General features: G+C 36.5%; 2 protein-coding genes across 3 annotated transcripts in view; one reads left to right on the forward strand and one right to left on the reverse strand.

Moving 5' to 3' along the window:
• LOC121418301 (cilia- and flagella-associated protein 61-like) overlaps positions 1–20,892 on the forward strand; it is a 49,713-nt gene that overhangs the window by 19,112 nt on the left and 9,709 nt on the right. For both annotated transcript variants that reach the window (XM_041612085.1, XM_041612086.1), the window contains exons 11-18: positions 245–305; positions 1,068–1,240; positions 3,221–3,329; positions 4,189–4,386; positions 6,798–7,073; positions 8,989–9,117; positions 12,791–12,918; positions 13,591–13,776. In XM_041612085.1, coding sequence (XP_041468019.1) covers positions 245–305; positions 1,068–1,240; positions 3,221–3,329; positions 4,189–4,386; positions 6,798–7,073; positions 8,989–9,117; positions 12,791–12,918; positions 13,591–13,776 — 1,260 coding nt within the window. The remainder of the gene's footprint in view (positions 1–244; positions 306–1,067; positions 1,241–3,220; positions 3,330–4,188; positions 4,387–6,797; positions 7,074–8,988; positions 9,118–12,790; positions 12,919–13,590; positions 13,777–20,892) is intronic.
• LOC121418302 (insulin-like growth factor-binding protein complex acid labile subunit) lies at positions 16,060–19,848 on the reverse strand. The gene has a single exon (XM_041612088.1). The coding sequence runs from the start codon at positions 19,003–19,005 to the stop codon at positions 16,183–16,185; it is 2,823 nt and encodes a 940-aa protein (XP_041468022.1). The 5' UTR covers positions 19,006–19,848; the 3' UTR covers positions 16,060–16,182.

Genomic DNA, 20,892 nt, shown 5'->3' on the forward strand with positions numbered 1-20,892 from the left:
AAAACACATTGTTACAAAATACAAGAACATACAAAGGTATCATACAAGGAGTAGATAAATTAACAACAAAAAATAAGAGCAATAGCATTCCCAGTTTTGAAAGCTATTACAGCTAAACATTTTTGGCCAGAAAAAAAAAATGAGTGAATGAATGTCTACTGTGGGGAATATTTTGCCAGATTTCTTTGTTTTGTTTGTAGTCAAGTAAGAAATGATAAACTCGTGAATTGATTTTTTTAAACAGCTCTGCATCAGTGATGAGTGACAAAGATGATAGGGAATCTGTCAAATCAGGAGTTTCCAAGGTAGGTACTTGCTCTGGAAATAGTAACAAAGTGATAGATTTTGTTTGAATGCTGAAATATTTGAATTTCTATCAAACTGGAGTTTTGTAGGCTTGCTTTTGTTCTTCCACTCCTGAAATAGTAACAAAGTGATAGGTTCTTATTTAATGCTGAAATATTTGAACTTCTAGCGACTGGAGTTTTGTAGTCTTGCTTTTGTCCGTTCCAGTCTTTTAAGCCATGGGAGCACAAGCATGTTTTCTTTATAATTCCAGCAATTTTGTAATAACTGGATTAACTATAGGTACTATATTTTTCCACTCTTTTATTTAAGGAGAGTCGTGTACTTTATCCTACAAGAGCAATCATTTCCATCACATTTTGGTACTAGACCATATAAATGACCTGGAAATACAGAAAAAAGCCACTTGCTAATGGATTACGAAAAACAAGCTAAATTCACAGATTATGTGGTTTGAATTGTCGAAATTCAGTACAATTTTCTGGTCATGGACTCTTTTCACGTAAGTGAACCCATGCAGCATGCAGACCCAAGGCAAAGACACCATTGGACTGTGTGCCGCTGCTATGAAAATGATTAGACTTCAGTTTCATCAATTTTCCGAGAATTGTAAAAAAAAAGAAGCATTCTGGAAATGGATGAGTAGTGTGTGTGTGGGCTGTGCTACTGTGTCAGTTATTGCTCTAAGTCAGCACAGAATTGATCTATTATCTGAATTGATCTCTTTAACCGACTACTGTCGTCGCTTTCTCTTAACCCAGAGGTCAGGATCCATAGTATCTAATCATGACATAGCCGAAGAAGCGGTTCCGTCCGAGCTGAGCGTGACCCCTGAACCCTCACTTCCTGAGCCTCGCTTTGAGCCGACCTACTGTGGACCAGCCAATGCTTTCTCGATTCAGCTCTTTTGTATTGATGAACGATATGAAATGAGGTGATTAAACATGCATATGGAGATGACTTGCACTCGATGCTTTCAGTTTGTAGAGAATAAATATAGTGTGATACAGTAAATAAAAAAAGACCGATGCAAGAAACCGGTTTAGTCCTTGAGGTTTTGTCTGTAGGACTTCATCGGAATTGTCTAAAACATACAAGATGTATCTCTCAAAGTATGGGAAATAATCCTAAAATAGTTTGCATTAATGATTTACTGAATGAAAAAGTTGTAATTTTCAAGTCTTGATTGTCAAATAATAATAATAATAGAACAGCTTTTGTATAGCGCATTACACCTTACAAAGGTCTCAATGCGCTTTAGAAGAAAAAGAAAGATGAAGGGTAAGCTGCTGGTAATGCTTTAATATTCTTTTCAGTTAAATAAATATGTTTTCAATGCAGTTTTAAATTGCCCAATTGTGTCAAGTTGCCTTAAATTTTGTGGGATGCTATTCCATAGTTCCAGCTCAGCATGCGCAAACCCCCGTTCACCATAAAACTTTGTCTTAACAATCGGTACATTATATAAATCCTTATGAAGTGATCTAAGATTTCGAACAGGTTCATATTTTACAAGTAACTCTGACAGATAAGATGGAGCCATTTGTCGAAAACACTGAAAAGAGAGTAGTAAGATCTTGAACTTAATACGTGACCTGACAGGCAACCAATGCAAGGATCTTAACACAGATGATACAGATTCATATCTTTTTCTTCTGGTAACAATCCTAGCAGCCAAGTTTTGAATGACCTGAAGTTTCTGGAGTTGAGTGTCTGGTACTCCATACAATAGACTATTGCAATAGTCTAAGTGGCACATGACAAAAGCATGCACTATCCTTTCAGAGGTATCTCTATCAACATAAGGTCGAATTTTCCCAATCTTATGCAATGCATATGACGCAGATCGACATTTAGATTTTATATAAATTTGCATAGTAAAGTGATCATCAAATAGGACACCAAGATTTCTTACTGTCTTAACAAATTTTAAATTTAACAAATTTAACAAACAATATTACTCTCAAAGAGAGTAATATAAAAAATTCAAATGCATTGAAAAATGTAGAAATTGAAATAAAATGATATGAACTATACAAATCAATGATAAAGAAGTTATACCTGTAAAACTACTACATTTAGTTTCTGTTGTTGAATAGACAATTAGGTTTCTATGATACAAATAATTGTGGTGCTAGATGGGTGTAGTATATCAGTAGTGCACATGCATGTGATGTTGCAGGTAATACAAATATCTGTGTTAATAGCAAAGAACCTAAATAATTACATTTGTACTAGGAATATGTCGAGTCTTTAGTTTATTTTTTTCAACTTTTAAGGAGAATGAAACCTTTTAGAGCAAAATAGCTTGTGTAAAAACAGAAAAATCAAAGAAACAGATCAACGAAAGTTTGAGAGAGATTGGACAAATAATGAGAAGTTTATGAGCATTTTAATATTGCGATCACTAATGCTATGGAGATCCTCAAATTGGCAATGCGACAAAGATCTGTGATGTCACCTGTGAACAACTCCCCCCATTTCTCTAGTACATGTTTCACTTAAATTGCCTCTTTTATCACATTTATCAGTAGATCAGTGTGTTCTTTCTATAGGAGGGCATGTAATACAGATTTTTACAGAATACATCATGGATAAAGAGTTTGTGTCACCATAAGGAAAAGCAAAAAGAGACATTTTGGGGTATTTTATAGTCCATCAAAGGGAAAGTTGTTCACATGTGACATCACACATCCTTGTCACATTGCCAATGGGAGGATCTTCATAGCATTAGTGACTGCAATATTCAATGCTCATAACTTTCTCACTGTTTGTCCGATTTTTCTCAAACTTCGTTGATCTGTTTCCTTGATTTTTCTGTTTCGACAAAAGCCTACTTATTCCAAAGGTTTCATTCCCCTTTAACTAAATGAAACTTGAATGAAATAATCTTTTCTTTCAAAATTTTCATCAGGTCCCAAGACTTTCTTCCCATGGCATTCTCCCTGTTTCCGGATAAAGACTTCTGTGTTCTCACCCTGCCTCACTTGGTCCCAGAATTCCCCCTACTTCAAAACTTTGCGGTGAGTGTTAAGACTATGATACCCATCCCCATTCCACCAATTTCTTTTTTCTTTTGGTTGACCAAATCATAGTTGCCTGTTTTATTCAATACCTTTTGAGCCAACATGTAGACCATCTGACTTCAGATCGCTAAAATTGATCAATAAACTTGTCTAAATTTCATCCCCCCAAAATGGACCTCTGTGGAAACTGTCAAAAATCTTCTAAAAACTTTTTTATTTAACTCTTAGCTCTTTATGCGCCTTGAGCACTCTACAGAGTGGATTTGGTGCTTTATAAGTCACATTATTATTATTATTATTATCACTCAACACTCCCCACCTTTAGGAAGACATTTCTTTATAATTGTCTGATGGTATGTCAAGAAATCGGGCAATGGTTCTGTCAATATTTGATTTGTATCTTTTGTTGTGAGCATTAAATTGAGGATATTATTGTTCTTTTGTTTGGCATAATCAGCAATTGTTCAAAATAACGACTACAAGCAATGGGATAGGGGAGTCACATACATGCTGAAAAAGGAAAATGATTAACTAAATAACTATAACCTGAAGATCTTCCTTTCCAGATCATTGTTAACCCTTTGCCCACTGATGTTGCAATCTTGCACATTTGTACAATTAAATTCAACAATATTAATAATTAGTTTCCTCCCCTACCTTCAAATTAGATAAGCTAATGTAGGCAATAGTTCTTGGATAACATCTAAATAATCGTAATAATAAGCATCAATGGTGCAATATGGATATCTTGAATTAAAGAAACGAACATGGAAACAATTGTCATTATTATCCCCCAAAAACTAATTCAGCATGCAAAGAGTTAAGAAGCTTGATGTGTTGTTTTGTTTTCACACAGCGTGTAACCCCCAAATGCCCCAGTGTCCTACCCCAGGAGCTGTACCTCTTCCATCGGGCGGGGCTGCTCCAGTCCTTTGCAGTGCGCCCGGCTTGTACCTCTGACGTACCGGGCGTCACCACCCTGGTGGATGGAATCTACAATCAGGAGATCCTGCTCGCTGATCTTGATCGCTTCAACAAAGCCAGGAGAGATGAAGTAAATATCTGATGAAGAACTTGTTGATTAAAAATAAATGCCAGTTGTGGTAACCATTTCAAAATGAGTTCGTACAGAATCCAATGAAATGACCACCAAATGTGCTAAAGTATTCTGGACGAAATTGTGTAATTGCTGAGAAATTTGCAAATAAACGCGGGATTTGGGTCGAGCGTCGGGCCGACATTCAAAGCAATAATAATACACTGTCCCACGCCCACTTATCTGTGTTGGTGATCTTCAGTGTGAACATTTTCAGCATAGATTTCAAGATTTCACAAAGTTCAGTTTATGTAACTGTGTGCCAGATCTAGATCCTTGATATAGTGACAATTAAGCTTGGTTTAACACACTTTCTTGTGAAATCAGTGTTTACTGCAACTACTTTCATTTATCTTTAATACCCTTAAGAAATTTCAAGGCATTCTGTTCTTATGCGCAATATCTTCTATTCGGAATCCCCTCCACCTCCTTTGTTACGTTTAAAAAAAAAATGATTTTCAGAGTTGAAGACAGTAAAAATCTGGAGGCGTTTCACGAAGTGACTTTCAATTACTGGTTTGCTCAATGAGATGCAAGGATTTCAGTAGCTTATAACAATATTTGCTTTATGAAAAGCTCCCATGATGTCAGATCATGTTTATTGATATCAGCATCATGTGATTAGGATCTGTATATCGTACTCGGAATTAAAATATGAAAAATAAAACAGGAGTTTGACGAGTTGTAGTTGATTGAAATCAATATATCTCATTCAGAAGCAATTTATCAAGATCAAATTATAAAAAAGTTGATGTTCATATTAAAATCAGTTCCCAGTTTTCATAGTAATTCAACATCTATCACAAAAAGGACATGGCTAAGAAGATGTGTATAAGAATATTATTCTATCTGCCATTCTGTTATTACTCCCTACATGTTTCACAGCAGAGGTGAAAATAAGAGACTTGAAATATTTTGTTATGCATGAGCAAAAAATACACCTAGCCTTAGTATCAGCATTTTGTACACTCTCCATAGTCAAGTATATCGCAGGGTCTACAAACAACATCAACATATAATTACAATACAAATACATATACAAAGGAGATTAAAAGGAAATGACTTATCTGAAAAAGAAGTATGTTCATAGAAATGTCTTGAATTGATATGTAGAGTTTGATGAGTTAAGGAAAGAGGGGATGTTATTCCATTCTTTACATGAGGTAACAGGAAATGTGCATCACCTGTTTTTTGTATGGGTCCTTGGAATGGCAAGCAACTATGGGTCTTTGGATGAATAATAATAATAATAATAATAATGCTCAATTCTTGTATAGTGCATCACACATAGCATAGTATGTCCCTATGCGCTTAAAGAAGAAATAGTGAAAGGTAAGTATAAAGTAATCAAGATATTTAGATTGGATCATTAGTTCAAAGTTGGTATTTTATGCATTGAAAACATGACGAAAAACTTCCATTTGAGATACCCCAGTTCCCCTTCTCATCAATTCTCTTCTCCAGCCGTAACTGCCTCAAGAAAGCAATTTAAGTATCAAAACACCTGTTTCTTGACGTTGGTCCGAAGATAAAACAACAGCCCGGCATATACAGTCACAGCAGGGGGCCACACACGATGGATGCATGCGCAGCGCTGAGTGCGGTCCCTGTAAGCATGCCGTCATTTTTATTCGCTTACTTTCCTTATTCCGAGGTCGATTTTCTTCGTTCGAAATTGAAAATGGACTAACAATGGGTTACTGAATACAATATGCCTTTGAAAACATGATTAAATATGGAATACAATAATTTCATTTTGAAGGTCCTACTACAGGCAGAGAAGTCTTACGTAATAGCGCAGCTGTTGTTTATCTTTTCGCCCTTTGCTCAACGCTCATATACTGGCCTGTGGGGGTGAAATTGAGATGTGCGCTACGCGCACATAGATCTAATTTGGTGTCGGTTGCAAATCCTCCCTAATTCTGATTTCCAAAAGTTGGCATCTCTGTAATTCATTGCTTTCTTGACAATTTGGTGTATTCTCCTTTGTTTACAAAAGACATTTTGCACTTTTCCTGTAGAAAGAATAATGACACTAATGGATTTCCATAGAGTTACGATTGATTGGATTAATCGTAACTCTTTGTAAGACGGGACCCTGGTTTATTAAGGGCTTTGAAATAAAAAAAAGTAGTGATATAAAGACAATTCTCTTCTTCTTTACTTCTAGGATGGAACCCCAATCAAGGCCTTCGTGGCCACCTGCCACAACCAGTTGGTGGGTGTGGCCTTGACACAAGCGGAAGAAGACATCGAGTTCATCCTGAAGGAAGATTATTGGCATGTTGAATATAATACAAGATATGATTGATCTGTAAATGCATGCGGCAGATAATGCATCTTGCCCCATCTTGTTCATTTTTATCCAGGATGGCACCCCGATCAAGGCCTTCGTTGCCACCTGCCACAACCAGGTGGTGGGTGTGGCCTTGACACGAGCGGAAGAAGACATCGAGTTCATCCGCTCCCATTACAACATAGAGGACTTCATCTACTTCAACCACCATCGACGAGATGAGCACGGTCACCTCCATCACTTCGCCATGAACCCCATCTTTCAGCATCGCTCCAAGCATTTCATGAAAGAGATCCTACGACAGAGTCACCATACGTGTCTCTACTATCCCGTCTTTCCTGCCTTTTCAGTATGTATTTATAAGGCTTGTTTAAATGATTACTGTTTTATCAGATTCTTAACCTGTATGGCTAGTATTCTGAAATCAGGTCTAAATTAAACCATGCTTTAAATTTAAGGATTAACTTTGGATAGCCAAATGTGATGCAAATCTCCATAACTTGGATGATCAGTTTTTTAAAGGAAACCAAAATAAAAAGGGAAAAACTTATCAGAAAGAATAAAATGAGAGGAGCAATCTAAAACTTGTGTGAACAAAGTCAGTTATAGAATAAGCGAGTTATGGAAAATTGAAAACTCTTGTTGTACTTTCTATGGGATCCTCAAATTGGCAAACGTGCTTCAAAATGGCTGATTTTGTGGAAACCTCTCCATTTATTTTGTTCACAAATTTTCAGATTTTCCTCATTATCTTTGAAATTGCATCTTGCCTCCTGATATGATCGCAACATATGTCATACAAATATATAATTCACACCACATATGTCATAATTCACACCACATATGTCAAGGTCAGGAGGAGGTAATGTGAAATATGTAAAATAAAGGGGAAAATCTGAAAAATTGTGTACAAAACAAATGGAAAGCTGTCCACAAATCAGCCATTTTGTAGCATGTTTGCCAATTTGAAGATCCCCATAGAAAGTACAACAAGACTTTTTAAACGTCCATAACTTGCTTATTTCATAACTGATTTCGATGAAACTTGTTTTAAATTGTTTTTCTCATTTTATAAATTTGCTTCTCTTCTTGAGTTTCGGTTTCCTTTAAATCACCACATTTGTCACTTAAAGCATTACACACCAACTTGAAATGATAAATGCTATACCGGAAGTTGTATTTAGCATTAAAACATGGGTAAAGCCTTTGTAAACTCACAAGAAGCATGCAGTAAACAAATGTTTGACTCTTGCAGTGTCCCAAAATCTTTGCCTAGACTTAGACCGTAGCCTTCGTTAAACTGGACTCAGAATATGGACCAATTTGTTTTATTATGCAAATCCACCAAATATTCCAAACTGTTCATGCATACATTTTGTATTGACAAGGAGGACTGTCAAATATGATCATGGTTAGTCAAATTTAGCATTGTCATATTTTAAAAGAAAGAACTATCCGATAAAAGTAACAAATAAATGATACTTCAGTGCCATGTAAATATGAGTACTTCTCAATGCACGATGTCAATGCAGTACATAACACCTGAGTATAATTGCAATGAGATTATGGCTTTTTATCTTCCTCTATCGTTTCGTATCATTTTCCTTACTCTTTTTACCAAAAGTATGAATTTTGGGGAAAGTGTATGGTTTCTGATTACTTCTTTTAGGCAATGGTGGAAAGTAAATTGTCCTACTAAATAATAATGATAATATATAGCATCTATGAGGCTCCGATTTTTTAGTTGCCTATTCAATGACGCACTATATATTACCCCGGCTGTAGCTTCAGTAGCTAAAGGCGCTTGGTGCATTCAAAGAATTGATCCTCGCCGGGTACCCATTCACCTCACCTTGGTTGAGTGCAGCACAATGTGGATAAATTACTTGTTGAAGGGAAAACAGATTCAAACCTGCATCCCTCTCATTGAAAGACAAGAGTTGTAACCACTAGACCACGACACCCCCACTGTACATTTTTATTTTATTTTTGCTATTTTATCAGAACTGATAGAGGATTATCTAGAAATATTTTATTCCGAGGCGCGTTGTTATTATTATTATTATTACGCCGGCTTTAGCTCGAGCTGCCTTTCAGCGCTCATGCATTCAAGGAATCAATCCTGCCGGGTACCCATTCACCTCACCTAGGTCGAGTGCAGCACAATGTGGATAAATTTCTTGCTGAAGGAAATTATGCCATGGCTGGAATTATTGGTTTTCTAAAGCACATTTGATATTTGAATGGTTATCCTTTCCCATCAGGACAACATGAAGCACTCTCTGGTCACATGCCTCAACTTCATGGTACCAGTCCGAGCTAGAAGGCAGATCATGTACCCACTTAAGGAGCTAGGTCAGAACGCTCCTTCTAAAAGAGTTATCAAAGAACAGGTCAGTCAGAATTCAAGTTTCTTCAAAATTTGCAGAAAATATTTGAATTGAATGGTAATATAGGATTAAGGTGACTGCATTCTTCATTGATGCCCTGTCACATTGCTCCGTGCAAGCCTTGCATGTAACCATTTCTGCAACCCTCTGGTCACCCGCAGGTCGCCCCGCATTGACAGTATCTCGCATGCATCTCACTCAACGCTGTTGTCCGTGAAAGCCCACGCACGCAAGTCTGATTTGCACGTAGAAGAGTTTTGAACATGTTCAAACCTTTGTTGTGGGTGGTGAGCTGCTGGTGATTGCTGCGGATGAGTTGCTGGTGATTGCCTGAACTCACCTGCAAGACTTGCATTGAACGATGTGACATGGCCTCTAACGTTATTTTCTTGTTTCTACAATCAATTAAAGCGTTTAACAATCATTTGATGATGAATATTGCAATGCCCTTACCTGATGTTCATTAATCTGTAGCTTGTCTGTCACAATATTTGAGTTTCACAGAGTGCTAGGATGAGACGTTTTTTTTGGGGGGGGGGGGGTCGTGATAGAGGAAGGGTATTTTGGGAAGGACTTGTGACAAGCGTTTACTTGAAGACTTGAATAATATATAGCTATCATGATATTTAACCTCTTTTTCTTTAGTGTGCTCGATGAAAAGATTCTGGGGTGGTATTCTGTAACTTTGTCATAACTTTTGTCATAAATTTTGTCATTTCTCTCCGAGATGTGACACCGCTATGATTGTCACAAATCGGTATTCTGAACATTGTCTTTACCCTGTCATCTCTCTCAAAGTTCCCACCCATCTTTTCGGAAGCTGACCAATGAAATTCTTCGTTAGTTCCCAGTTGGAGCCCTTCTAGCCAATAGGAAAGCCCCGTGGCAGGTAGGGCGTATCCCCAAAACAGTTGCTGGCATCGCGCAACTACGCGTATATTGATGCGCTTAATTACAAAGAGAGACAGGGAGCTGTGAAGAATTTTAGAGGAGAAGTAGAAAAGTAAAGAAAACAGAGAAAAAAAGGAGGAATAAATATGTAGGGCCTAACTAATTGTAGCATGAAAAAATAATTTTGAAAATTGTCATGGAAGATGAGTGAAACTGATACCACAATCTAATCTAAATAATATAATTATTTGCTTGACATTCAGTCGGCAGGGTATCAGGATATTTGGTACTAAAAGATATGACCAAGCCTTGAAATAAGTGGGCGCTGAGCGCAAATTCGCGCTCATAACGCCATCAATTGCGCCCATGAAGCCCCAAAATCATCAAAATTTTGACGACCGGGCGCAAATATTTTCCAGGTAATTGCGCCCGCCGTGAGTGAGCAGTGAAGCCATATCATCTGTAAAGCCAAAATCAAATAACTTTCAATTTACGATAAACACAGTTTAAAATTGCCAAGTGTGTCTTTTTTTCTGTACCATAAAAAGTGAGCTACGTCTGTCTTTTTTTTCCTGTGATACATGTGCGCGCGTTCTTCCGGTAGCGGTTTTTCCATACTTCACCATGTGCAATTTCTAATGCACACATTTCCAGTCGGGATATCACAATTCTGTGATATAGTAATTCGAATTGCACAGGAGATAAATCCCTGTTCACAGCACATACGATGTGAATTGTAGCTTTTTAATTTCTTTCCTGGAGAGGGGTAAATATCAGACAATAAATAATCTAACAAGGCTCCATCTAAAAAAAAAATAGGAGGACGCCGCGTGCACTTGAGTGTGGTGTTAGCAAGCCAGTTTTGAGCTCATGTCTGCCAGAGCTCTGGGTGAGAATTCTATCAGTAATGGCCTAAGTGATGGTGATTTTCCGTTTGAGATAGAGTTTAGATTTCATGTTAATTTTTGAAAACTGTCAAAAAACTTTATGATTTCTTCATTGTGATGAATATTTAAGTTATTAATGAATACATTTTCACCGAATTCAGACTCTCCCAGAATGAAAGGCATTTTCTGTGGAGATCTGCATTTTTTCAAATAACTTGTGAAAAACTTAAGGTACGTGAACCTACAATACATGTACATAGCCTGTGGCTATGTGCTGGAATTTGAATAGACTGAGTTATTTATTGATTTCGTTTCTTAATTTCTTTAACATAATTTATATGCAATCCAAGTGCACCTCACAGCCACAATCACACACAAACACCCACTCCCATGATTCAAACCATAAAAAAAACCTTAAAAATTATTTTTTTTTCTAAATTTATTATTTGATCTGAATTCTCTCTTTCTCCATCTCTCTTTTTTTTATTTTTATTTTATTCATTTATTTAGATTTAGATTTTTTTTTTTTTTTGGGGGGGGTTCATTGATCATGGTTCATTAAAGACGAAAAATAAATAAGCCCATGTGTGTGTGGTTGTAAAGGGGATGTGGAGTGAGGGTGTCAAAACACTTAAACATTTAAATCTGATTTCTTAAATGTTTGAATAAGCCTAATACTTAGCATATGCTATTCATTTACTAATTAAAAAATTGCAGGAGCTGCGCTTACTATAAACAAATTTGCAGTGTGCTTCACCGTTATATATATATTTTTTTAAATTGCCCCTGGTTCCAGAAAATTGCCCCCGGTTCCTGTAAAAAGCCCGTGAGCCGGGGGCAATTTTAAAAAAAAATTGCCCCCGGCTCACAGGTGCTTATTTCAAGGCTTGGATATGACAAAATTTATGACTGCTACCCCCTGTCATAACTTTTGCTTGTATAAAAGGATTACGCGCATTTAAAGCAGCGTATTTTTGCTGCGCGCTAAAGAGAAGAGACAAAATTTATGACAATTTTTGTGACAAAAGTTATGACATCCACCAGAATACCGATTTTGACATATATCTTAGATAAGATAAAATATGGAGAAAAGACAATGTTCAGAATACCGCCCCTGGAGTTGAATGTGATCTCTATGACCAAATGTTGGTGAACATGTTAAAAATATTTCACTTCATTTCTTTTCATTTAATTTCATTTATTGCCATATTCAATTAAAAAGAAACATCATCATCAAATCACAAACAAGAATATATACGTAAATATCACATACAGAAAAAACACATATAAAAATGGAAAGAAAGTGAGAGAAGGCTATTTTGCATACATATAAAATATACATAACAAATTGAAATATGGTGGAAACACCGAAAGCCACGGGGGCATATCTAGGGTATTCCCATACAATTGAGAAAACAAATTAAACTATTTTAATGAAGAGATGTCAAAGCCAAGATAGAAAGAGAAAGAGAGAGAAGGAAAAAAGACTGAAAAGGAAATGAAAATAAGACTGGATAGTAGACAGAAGGAGAGATTGACACACTGTAGCATGTTTCTACAAAAATCTATTATCATTTTGCAGTATATAGTATTTGTATTTTCTTTTTAAATGATGACAAAGTAGGACATAATTGTAGCTCAAGTGGGATGTTGTTCCAGCATTTAGTACCCATGAATATAATAGTGGTTCTTGAGAACTTCAATTTCAATAAAGGTAAATGTATATCCCCTTAGCCCTAGTACTGTATGAATGAATTGCACTATTTTGGGTAAACAAATTGTTAAAAATATGATCTATTATGTACTAGTATCCATGTAATTTTCAAAACAAAACTTTTGATGATATCATAATTCAAACATCTACTCTCCATTGATTATTTATATTTTTTTAATCATAGGAGATGTATGCCTTGAGTCACATCAACAGGAAGTTAACCTTAGAACCAAAGGTCACGATCAATGCTCGCATCGTTGTGGTTGGAGCATCAGATACAGGCATCGCTTTCCTTGAAACACTCGCATTCTGGTAAATATATTTATTGTGTATCTCTGACCTCTGCATGTCTATTGATAATGAAAGAAAGGTGGAAAACAATGTTGTACCCTTTCTGTTTTATTAATGGAGGGAAATTAATCTATTTTTGAGATTTGCATACATGTGAACTAAACAAAGAAAATCTAAATACGGTATTAAATTATCCTTTTCTCTTTAAATTGAATTATTGTGAAAGCGTAAGTATAGATACACAGCAGTGATAGAAAATGAATAAGCTCTCTGCCCGTATTCTGAACTCGGGTTGAAATCAATCCCTGGTTTAACTACGTATGAAGAGCCAGTTTGGGCAAAATCAATTCAATAAATCATATGACACTCAAATCATTCATAACTCCTGGGAATGATAACTGAAGTATTTTTCTTTATTATGCAAGCAATAGTAAATATAGAAAAATATACAATGTAAACAGATTTAGTTTTTTGGGGGGGCTTTTGGCTTTTGGGTTTTCAGAATACAGGCCTCTGGTTCTAATGTTTTTGGCATTAATTTGTATATTCTTAAATGTTCTTGTATTTATGATGAATATTATATTTAGATAAATGATTATAAATCCTCTTGTAATTTATCATCTGTGAATTATTCTGTAAATGTTCTATATAATATATGTGCTTAATGTCGCCATTTTGTCTTTTCTCTCACAGCCCGCACTTGAGGTTCAACAATCTGTGTCTCGTCTCCCCCAACGGTCTACCCAGTCACATGTCGTACGATGAGAACAGATCCCGGTTCCTTTCTACCAGTCACTGCTACACACATGATGAGCTCTCTCAGATCTCTCTCAGGTCATGGGTCAATGTGGTCTCGTCCAAGATGACTGGTATCAATAGGTCGGTATTTCTCACTAATGCCCCCCTTTCCCAACAACAATAAATAAAAAAAAATGACCATAGGCCTGTACTCTGAACTCTGGTTTAACTTAGACCATGGTCTAACTCAGAGCTAAAATTATGGGAGGCTATAAATTGGGGGGGGGGCTGATTCAGCCCCCCCTTGACATTTTTCTTGATAAATCGGCTGTGCAAAAAAAAATTTAACGCGTCACTCTGTAACTTTTTACTTTCAATTCTCGCACAACCCCCTGGTACGCGGTTTTGAAATTACGCAACATTTCTTAAGTGCATGCAGACCAAAATTGCTGAAAAACGTGAATTTGTGTACAGATCCAATGCAAATAGTTTTTTAGCCAAAATTCATAAATGTTTCATTATTTTTCCTTTTCTTTATTAAAATCAATTAATTTCATCTTGTTCAGTGAAAAAATCAAAAAATTCAGAAAACAGAGAAATGCATAAGAAAGTTAGAAAACAATAAAATGCAGAAATAAATAAATTTTATGATGAAATTTGATAATGTATATTTGATCAGATTCCTATAAACCTAAAATTGGCATTTTAGGGGCATTATGTAGTTTATAACTAGAGCAAACTTGATTTTACGCATAAATTAGCATAATTGTTTAGCAAAGAGATTATTCGCTGAATTTAATCTTATAGTTTTGTAGATTATGCCGTGGATAATGTGCGTGCTAATTTTTGTCTAACCCCCCGTCTTAGGCGTTGAACAATTAGGGTTAATAATGAATGACAATTGTAGGTAATAAGGCCAACTTGAAGATATCAAATTTATCATACATCTTATGTTTCACTTTCTATATCGTTAATAAGAGAATTGGATGATGGGGTCAGTTGAGTGATTGCATCTCATTATATCCAGTCACTAAGTTTAGTTATTAAAAGTTTCTGTAAGATCTCGTGTTTGAGGTACAATTGAATTAAGGAAGTTACATTCTTGATAAACATGCTAGGTTTCTAAAATCATGAGTATGGATTTTTAGATCTTTCTGTATAAAAATTGTATTATGCAAAATATTTGTTGCAATAAAGAATTTTCTCCCAAATGGAATGTTATAAAGTAGGAATTAAGAACAAACACTTATTTTTACGATAGAAATGTGATACCAGAAAAATAAACAGTAACAAGAATGACTATGAACATAAATGAAAAAGGATATTACAGCTGAAGTAACATGATTATGGCCCATTGTACAATTATGCCACAAATACAGCAAATGTATATCAGTGTGAATAAAGTATTCAAAACCTACTGAATGCAAGAGTTAACAAAATCAATAGCAGTATAACCATAAACATAATGTATTTTCAGCATTACACATGAATCCAATTAACGAGTTTCAGCATTACACATGAATCCAATTAACGAGTTTCAACTTTTCACAAATGAAGAAAGTTAGATAAGGCTGACATTTGAATAGGATTAAGTATGCTTGTCAAATTACAATTGCTCCTGAAATCTAGGGTAATTTAGTGAGGAAGGCTTATAGACTTAGCCTTTCTGGCTTCTTTATTTCCATCTTTCAAACTCAATAGATATTTGTTTTTAGTACTCGTTAGAAATTCTGATGAAGGACTGGACCTCTAAGAGAGAGATATGATTTAAGTAAAACTTTTTACAAATTTTTTTTTAATTCTTGCAGAAATGCAGTCATGGGTGGGGTGGAGTGTGAGATATGTTTGAAGTATCAATTGCTATATTGGGATTCTGTTTCACCAAGACTTTAATAAAAAGCAGTCAGTAATCACTTCTTTTGACTGCTTGGTTTCAGTTTCTGCAATAGTCCTGACATAGATAATGTGCCAAGTAACTCATTGAATTAATTGTTTGTCCATGTTATCCATTGTCAGAACAAACCTAATTTTGTTTAAATAATAACTTATTAATTGTGTGTGGGATGTACTTGGTAAAGGAGAATGCTACTGGCACTCTATAAAAACATTAAAACATTGCTGTGAGAATACCAATTTTAATAATAATAATAATAATATTCTGCTTTTATACAGCACTTAATACACATCAAAACGGCGTGTTTAAGCACTTTACAGATATATTATTACCCCGGTCATCGGATTCAATCAGTCATTCCCGCACACAATGTGTGCACAACCTCCACTCCCTTGGGAGTATTCCAGTCAGTCGCTGGTAAGGCGCACACTTTAATGGTCAAGCTACAATCACTTTCACATCCTTCCGGGTACCCATTTAGCACCTGGGTCGAGAGTAGCAAAGTGTGGATTAATGTCTTGCCAAAGGACGCCAGACGGCAGTGGGATTCGAACACATGACCCTCTGTTTGCAGGGCGAGATTCAGAACCACTACACCACGGCTCCTTGTACAGGTTCAGACATTGTCAGATACATGTCCTGCCCTTGTGTATTTAGAGAGGGATGTTATTGTTGATGGCCTTATTGGCTCTCATGCTCTTATCAAACTGAGCCCAGAACAGCTCCTGCCCGTCTTCATCATCCGTCCACTGCATGTACGGTTTGTTCCTACTCAAGAACAACCTGACAAGGTATGGCAGGTTCTCATCCTCGATGTCCTCAATGAAGATAAGGATGACCTTGTCTATCTGCGTGTCATTGACATGCTCAAATGCTAAACGAAGCTTGGTCATAAACCAGGGATCAGCTATAGACTGGTTGCTTACGAGCAAGATAGTCTTGAAGCTGTTATCAATGACATCGTTGATGGCTTCGATGTAAAACATTCCCAAGGGTAAGTCGCCGTCCCCATAAATGACGCGCTGCAGATGTGGCAACCTCTCCTCCAGTGCAGGCTTCATAACCTGTAGGACCCACTCGTCTTCAGCTTCCGAGTACATGAGGTTGAGGTGAAATTCATGTCGGTTTGCAATGAAGTCTTCCTCCATTTCCTCGTAGCCGAAGATGGCTAGCTTAAGCAGGAAGAATTTGTGATTGAGCCACCATCGTTTGTTGTATGCTGTTACCAGAGATACGATCAATGTTAAAGCCAGCAAAGACAATCCGCTTATGAGTAAGGCATCAACGCGGCAGAAATCAGCCGGTGTGAAAGATGTGATGGGCTTACCAATCATCGCTTTGAAGGATGTGTTGTAACATTTAGTTTGATCAGGTCTTATAAGGACAACGTCATTATCTCTGAGAAAATTGATAAACCAGCTTAATTTGCAATTGCAAGAGAACCAATTATTTGACATATCAATTCTTAACGTGTGATTTGTTGGGAAGAAAGTTTCCTTTTGTACCTTACTTATATGATTGCCAGAAAGATAAAGGTGTTTCAGATGTGGAGTTCTTGCAAAGAGGTCTTTGTCAATGATTTGTAGTCTGCTGTTCCGAAAGAAGAGGGTTGTCAGATAGTCCAATCCTTTGAATATCCCAGCAGAGGTGGTTATGATAACATTCTCACTGAGATACAGATTTTTTAAGGATGTCAAACCTTGAAATACTCCAGGTGTGAGATGAGCAATATGACATAGAGACAGATCCAATGTATAGAGCTTAATAAGAGGAGTGAATACTCCAGGATCCAAGCCATTCAGGTCATTTCCTCTCAGGTTTAGCTTTTTCAGAGAGACCAGCCCCTCAAAGAGAGATGACTGGGTCATGTTTTCCTCAAAAAGGTCATAATGGTGTAGATTATTATAGCACATTCTTAAATCTTGCAGAGATGAAGTCTCGGTGAATTGGTCCAATGATGTCCACTCTGTTCTTGTATGTGATATATCCAGCGTTATCAGGTTTTTCATTTGACTGAAGACTCGGGGTAGATATTGATTTTGCTCCGCGATGAGGTAGAGCTCTTTGACGGATGGAATATTGTTGAAAGTATCTGGTGAATAATCGCTTATTTTATTGAATGATACGTCCACAACGCTTATGTTGGGTAAGTTACCGCTAAAGAAACGTGGATGGAGGGTGAGGAATCGATTATTTGAAAGGTTTAGATTTCGAAGCGCTGGATTATCCCACTGTTGACGATCATCTATGTGTTTCAGAATATTATGGGATAGGTTGAGTGTGTGAAGGGCATAGAGACCTCGAAACGAGTCAATATTTAACCGGGCGATTTCATTACGTGAAATGATCAATTCTTGTAGTTTAGTATTACAAGAAAACATGCCAGGTATTATGGAATAGATGCGGTTGTCCGATAGATCCAAGTTTATCAAAGAATCAAGACCACAGAAGGAATCTTCATACATTGTTGTTATTTTGTTCCTCTGGATATTTAGTGTGCGAGTTTGATTAAAGCCCCGGAAGGCATACGGGGGAATATAGTGGATGATGTTTCCACTCATGTCAATTGACCGTATGACTGGGAAACTGGCATTGTCGTGACTAGAGTTATCAAGTTTAACAATGTTATATATTCTGCAGCCACGCACTGACATTGAATCAATGTTCATACTGCCAAGAAAAGAACTGGAGTTAAAATCATGTAATGCATTTCTGTCCAGAACAAGTAGATTTATGTTGTTGAGATGTGAGAAAACTCTTGCTGGTAAGCTATGCAAGTCATTGTCTTCTAAGGAAATTGATTGCAGTGAGTGGTTTTGCAGTGGTTTAAAGTCTGAAGCTTCGATTGTGGAAATCTGATTATTTGCAAAATTGATCTGAGATATTGTTCTGGAATGGGAGAACGCTGTAAAATCCGCCACACGGATGGAATTATTTCCAAGAAAGATGTTTCTGAGTAGAGGTAGTCTAGAGAGTGAAGTGGTAGGGACAGATGAAAAATTATTGCTGAAAAGCATCAGGTTTGACAACATTTGATTAGAGTTGAATAAATTGGGTTGCAGATGAGTGAGCAAGTTGCCGGTCATGTCCAGTGAGCGCAGCTTCTTTAGAGGCAAAAATGTTCCAACTTCTAGATCAGAAATATGGTTTTCTTTCAGACTGAGTGAGCTCAGCTCCAGGAGACCTTCAAAGGAGTCATTTTGTAGAGCTCTGATCTGGTTATATGAGACATCCAATGTGATTGTGTTCGATGGTAGCTGAGGTGGTATTGATGTCAATCCTAAATGGGAACATGTTGCTTTGATTCCTTTGGTCTTGTTTTGCAGTTTACAGCTGCCAGTGGACAGGTCTGTAGATCCAACCAAGCTCTCTGTTAGTTCAAGTTCCAGAAAAGCGCTTGCTGATGTGAAGATAAATAAAAAGATACACGTGCTGCATGATGCTGCACTGAAGGTTGCCATATGAAATGGTGCCATTCTGCTCTGTGGTGTCTAACGCTGCATTTGATTGTTGAAAAGTAATAACGCACTCAGTCAAATCAATCATTTGTCGTAGAGTCAGAAGTGGCAGCGGCAAAGCACCATTTTAAGATGTAAAATGTAATATTGCCTATGGACCGGAACAGGGCAATGCAAAGTCCTCTTGCAGGAATTGGGCTACAGTCGGGATGGAGAAACTACCTGCAACTGCAGAGAGGATTGGTTGACACATCACCTTTGTTCTGCCCCTCCTCCCAGAGAAGTGCACTGCCGAAGATCTGGAGACTCTTAACACCAAAAGCAGATCTTGTGCCCTGAAACGAACAGGCTTGTGTAGCGACCAGAGAAGACAGTGTAAAACAATTTCATGAATAAAATTCAGTTCTGGTTTGGATTGCAGGATGCCCAGTTGATATGGTCTTGAGCAGAGATTCACTGTCAGAACAGTCATCAAGAAAACTGCATCAAATCATGTCTTGGAATCTCAACCAGTTTTTTTTTTATAAACTCTCTTCCACGCCTATGATATATGATAGGAATAGAACTGAAACTATCCACTTATGAACATATTTACTACATTTATGATCATATGACTTTGCACAGAAGTACTAATGATTTGATCGAAGAAGAATTAATTGTCTTTTAATTGGCATTAAAACTACACATATGCCATTAGAGTGAGAGTTTATGGTGAATTAAATTTATTTTTGTCATGACTAAATCTGAATTATCTTTTATAGCATACAAGTGTCGTCAATTATTAATATATGACACTAAATTCTATACACAGCTTGAGAGTTCTTTTCTGATAGATGCATTCTATTTTATCTTGATTTTGATAAAATTTAACTAATTGATAAACATTTAATTCCCAAGTTCCAGATATTTTGATCAAAAATTAATTGATTATAGCCACTCATTAGGGACTTGGTTTTTTTTTTTAACTTGCTCTCATTTCTTTATTTCTGCATCAATTGTGTTCATACTTGGTTCATATGATTCTTGGGTAATACCACATGTAAGCTTAAAAGAATAATGGGGTCAAAGGTCATGTAGGGGCCAAAATTTCAAATGATATGAGGTCATATTCATCCTTTTTTTTTTGAAAGTTTTGTTCAACTTCCTCTCATTTCTTTATATCTGCATCAATTTTAATCACAGGGGAACCTAAGCCATGACTTTCTAATAATTCAAGCCATATAAAATACAGTGCTACCCAGAAAATACGAAACCGAGATTAAGCGATGATTTATCATAACTTAATCACAAATACAATAGACAAGTGACTTACCAATGGGAAGCTTAGAATCTCCTCTTTCATCTGGTGACTTAGTTAGATTATTCCTCATTCATGCATGAGTGAGCAAAACAATTCGAAGACAGGATACCAAAAACTCATTTGGCAGGAGTATCTGAATTTCATAATGAAAATCACATGCCTAAAAGTTCAATATTTATTTGATATTTTATTTGATACCTCAAAATCGAGTGTAGAGTGAGTTTGAACGCTAGCCTGTAAAACCTCTTCATTTTATGAAATTATTGAAATTCAAGCCTTATTTCAAATAACCAGAACTGTTATTTCTTGACCATTTTCTGTAATTGAGGTATCAAATTAAAGAGCTTTTTAAAAATGTGGTTTTCTTTTATGAAACCCAGATACAGCCCGCCAAAAGACTCTTTGGTATCCCCTTTTCATTTTTTTCCTCACTCATGCTTGAATGAGAAATAATCTGAGTAATTTCAGATGAAAGAAGAGATTCTGAGCTTTACAATGGTAGGTCATTTATTGTTTATGTGATTAAGTTATGATAAATCATCAATAAATCTCGGTTTCGCTTTTTGTGGGACGCACTGCATAGTGTAAAAATCTCTTTTCTATAC

This window comes from Lytechinus variegatus, chromosome 7 (genome assembly GCF_018143015.1).
Source record: "Lytechinus variegatus isolate NC3 chromosome 7, Lvar_3.0, whole genome shotgun sequence".
NCBI classification, from domain to species: Eukaryota; Metazoa; Echinodermata; class Echinoidea; order Temnopleuroida; family Toxopneustidae; genus Lytechinus; species Lytechinus variegatus.

Bases quoted from the DNA above. Each gene is read 5' to 3' on its own strand.
- LOC121418302 (XM_041612088.1), bottom strand. From the start codon at position 19,005: ATGGCACCATTTCATATGGCAACCTTCAGTGCAGCATCATGCAGCACG.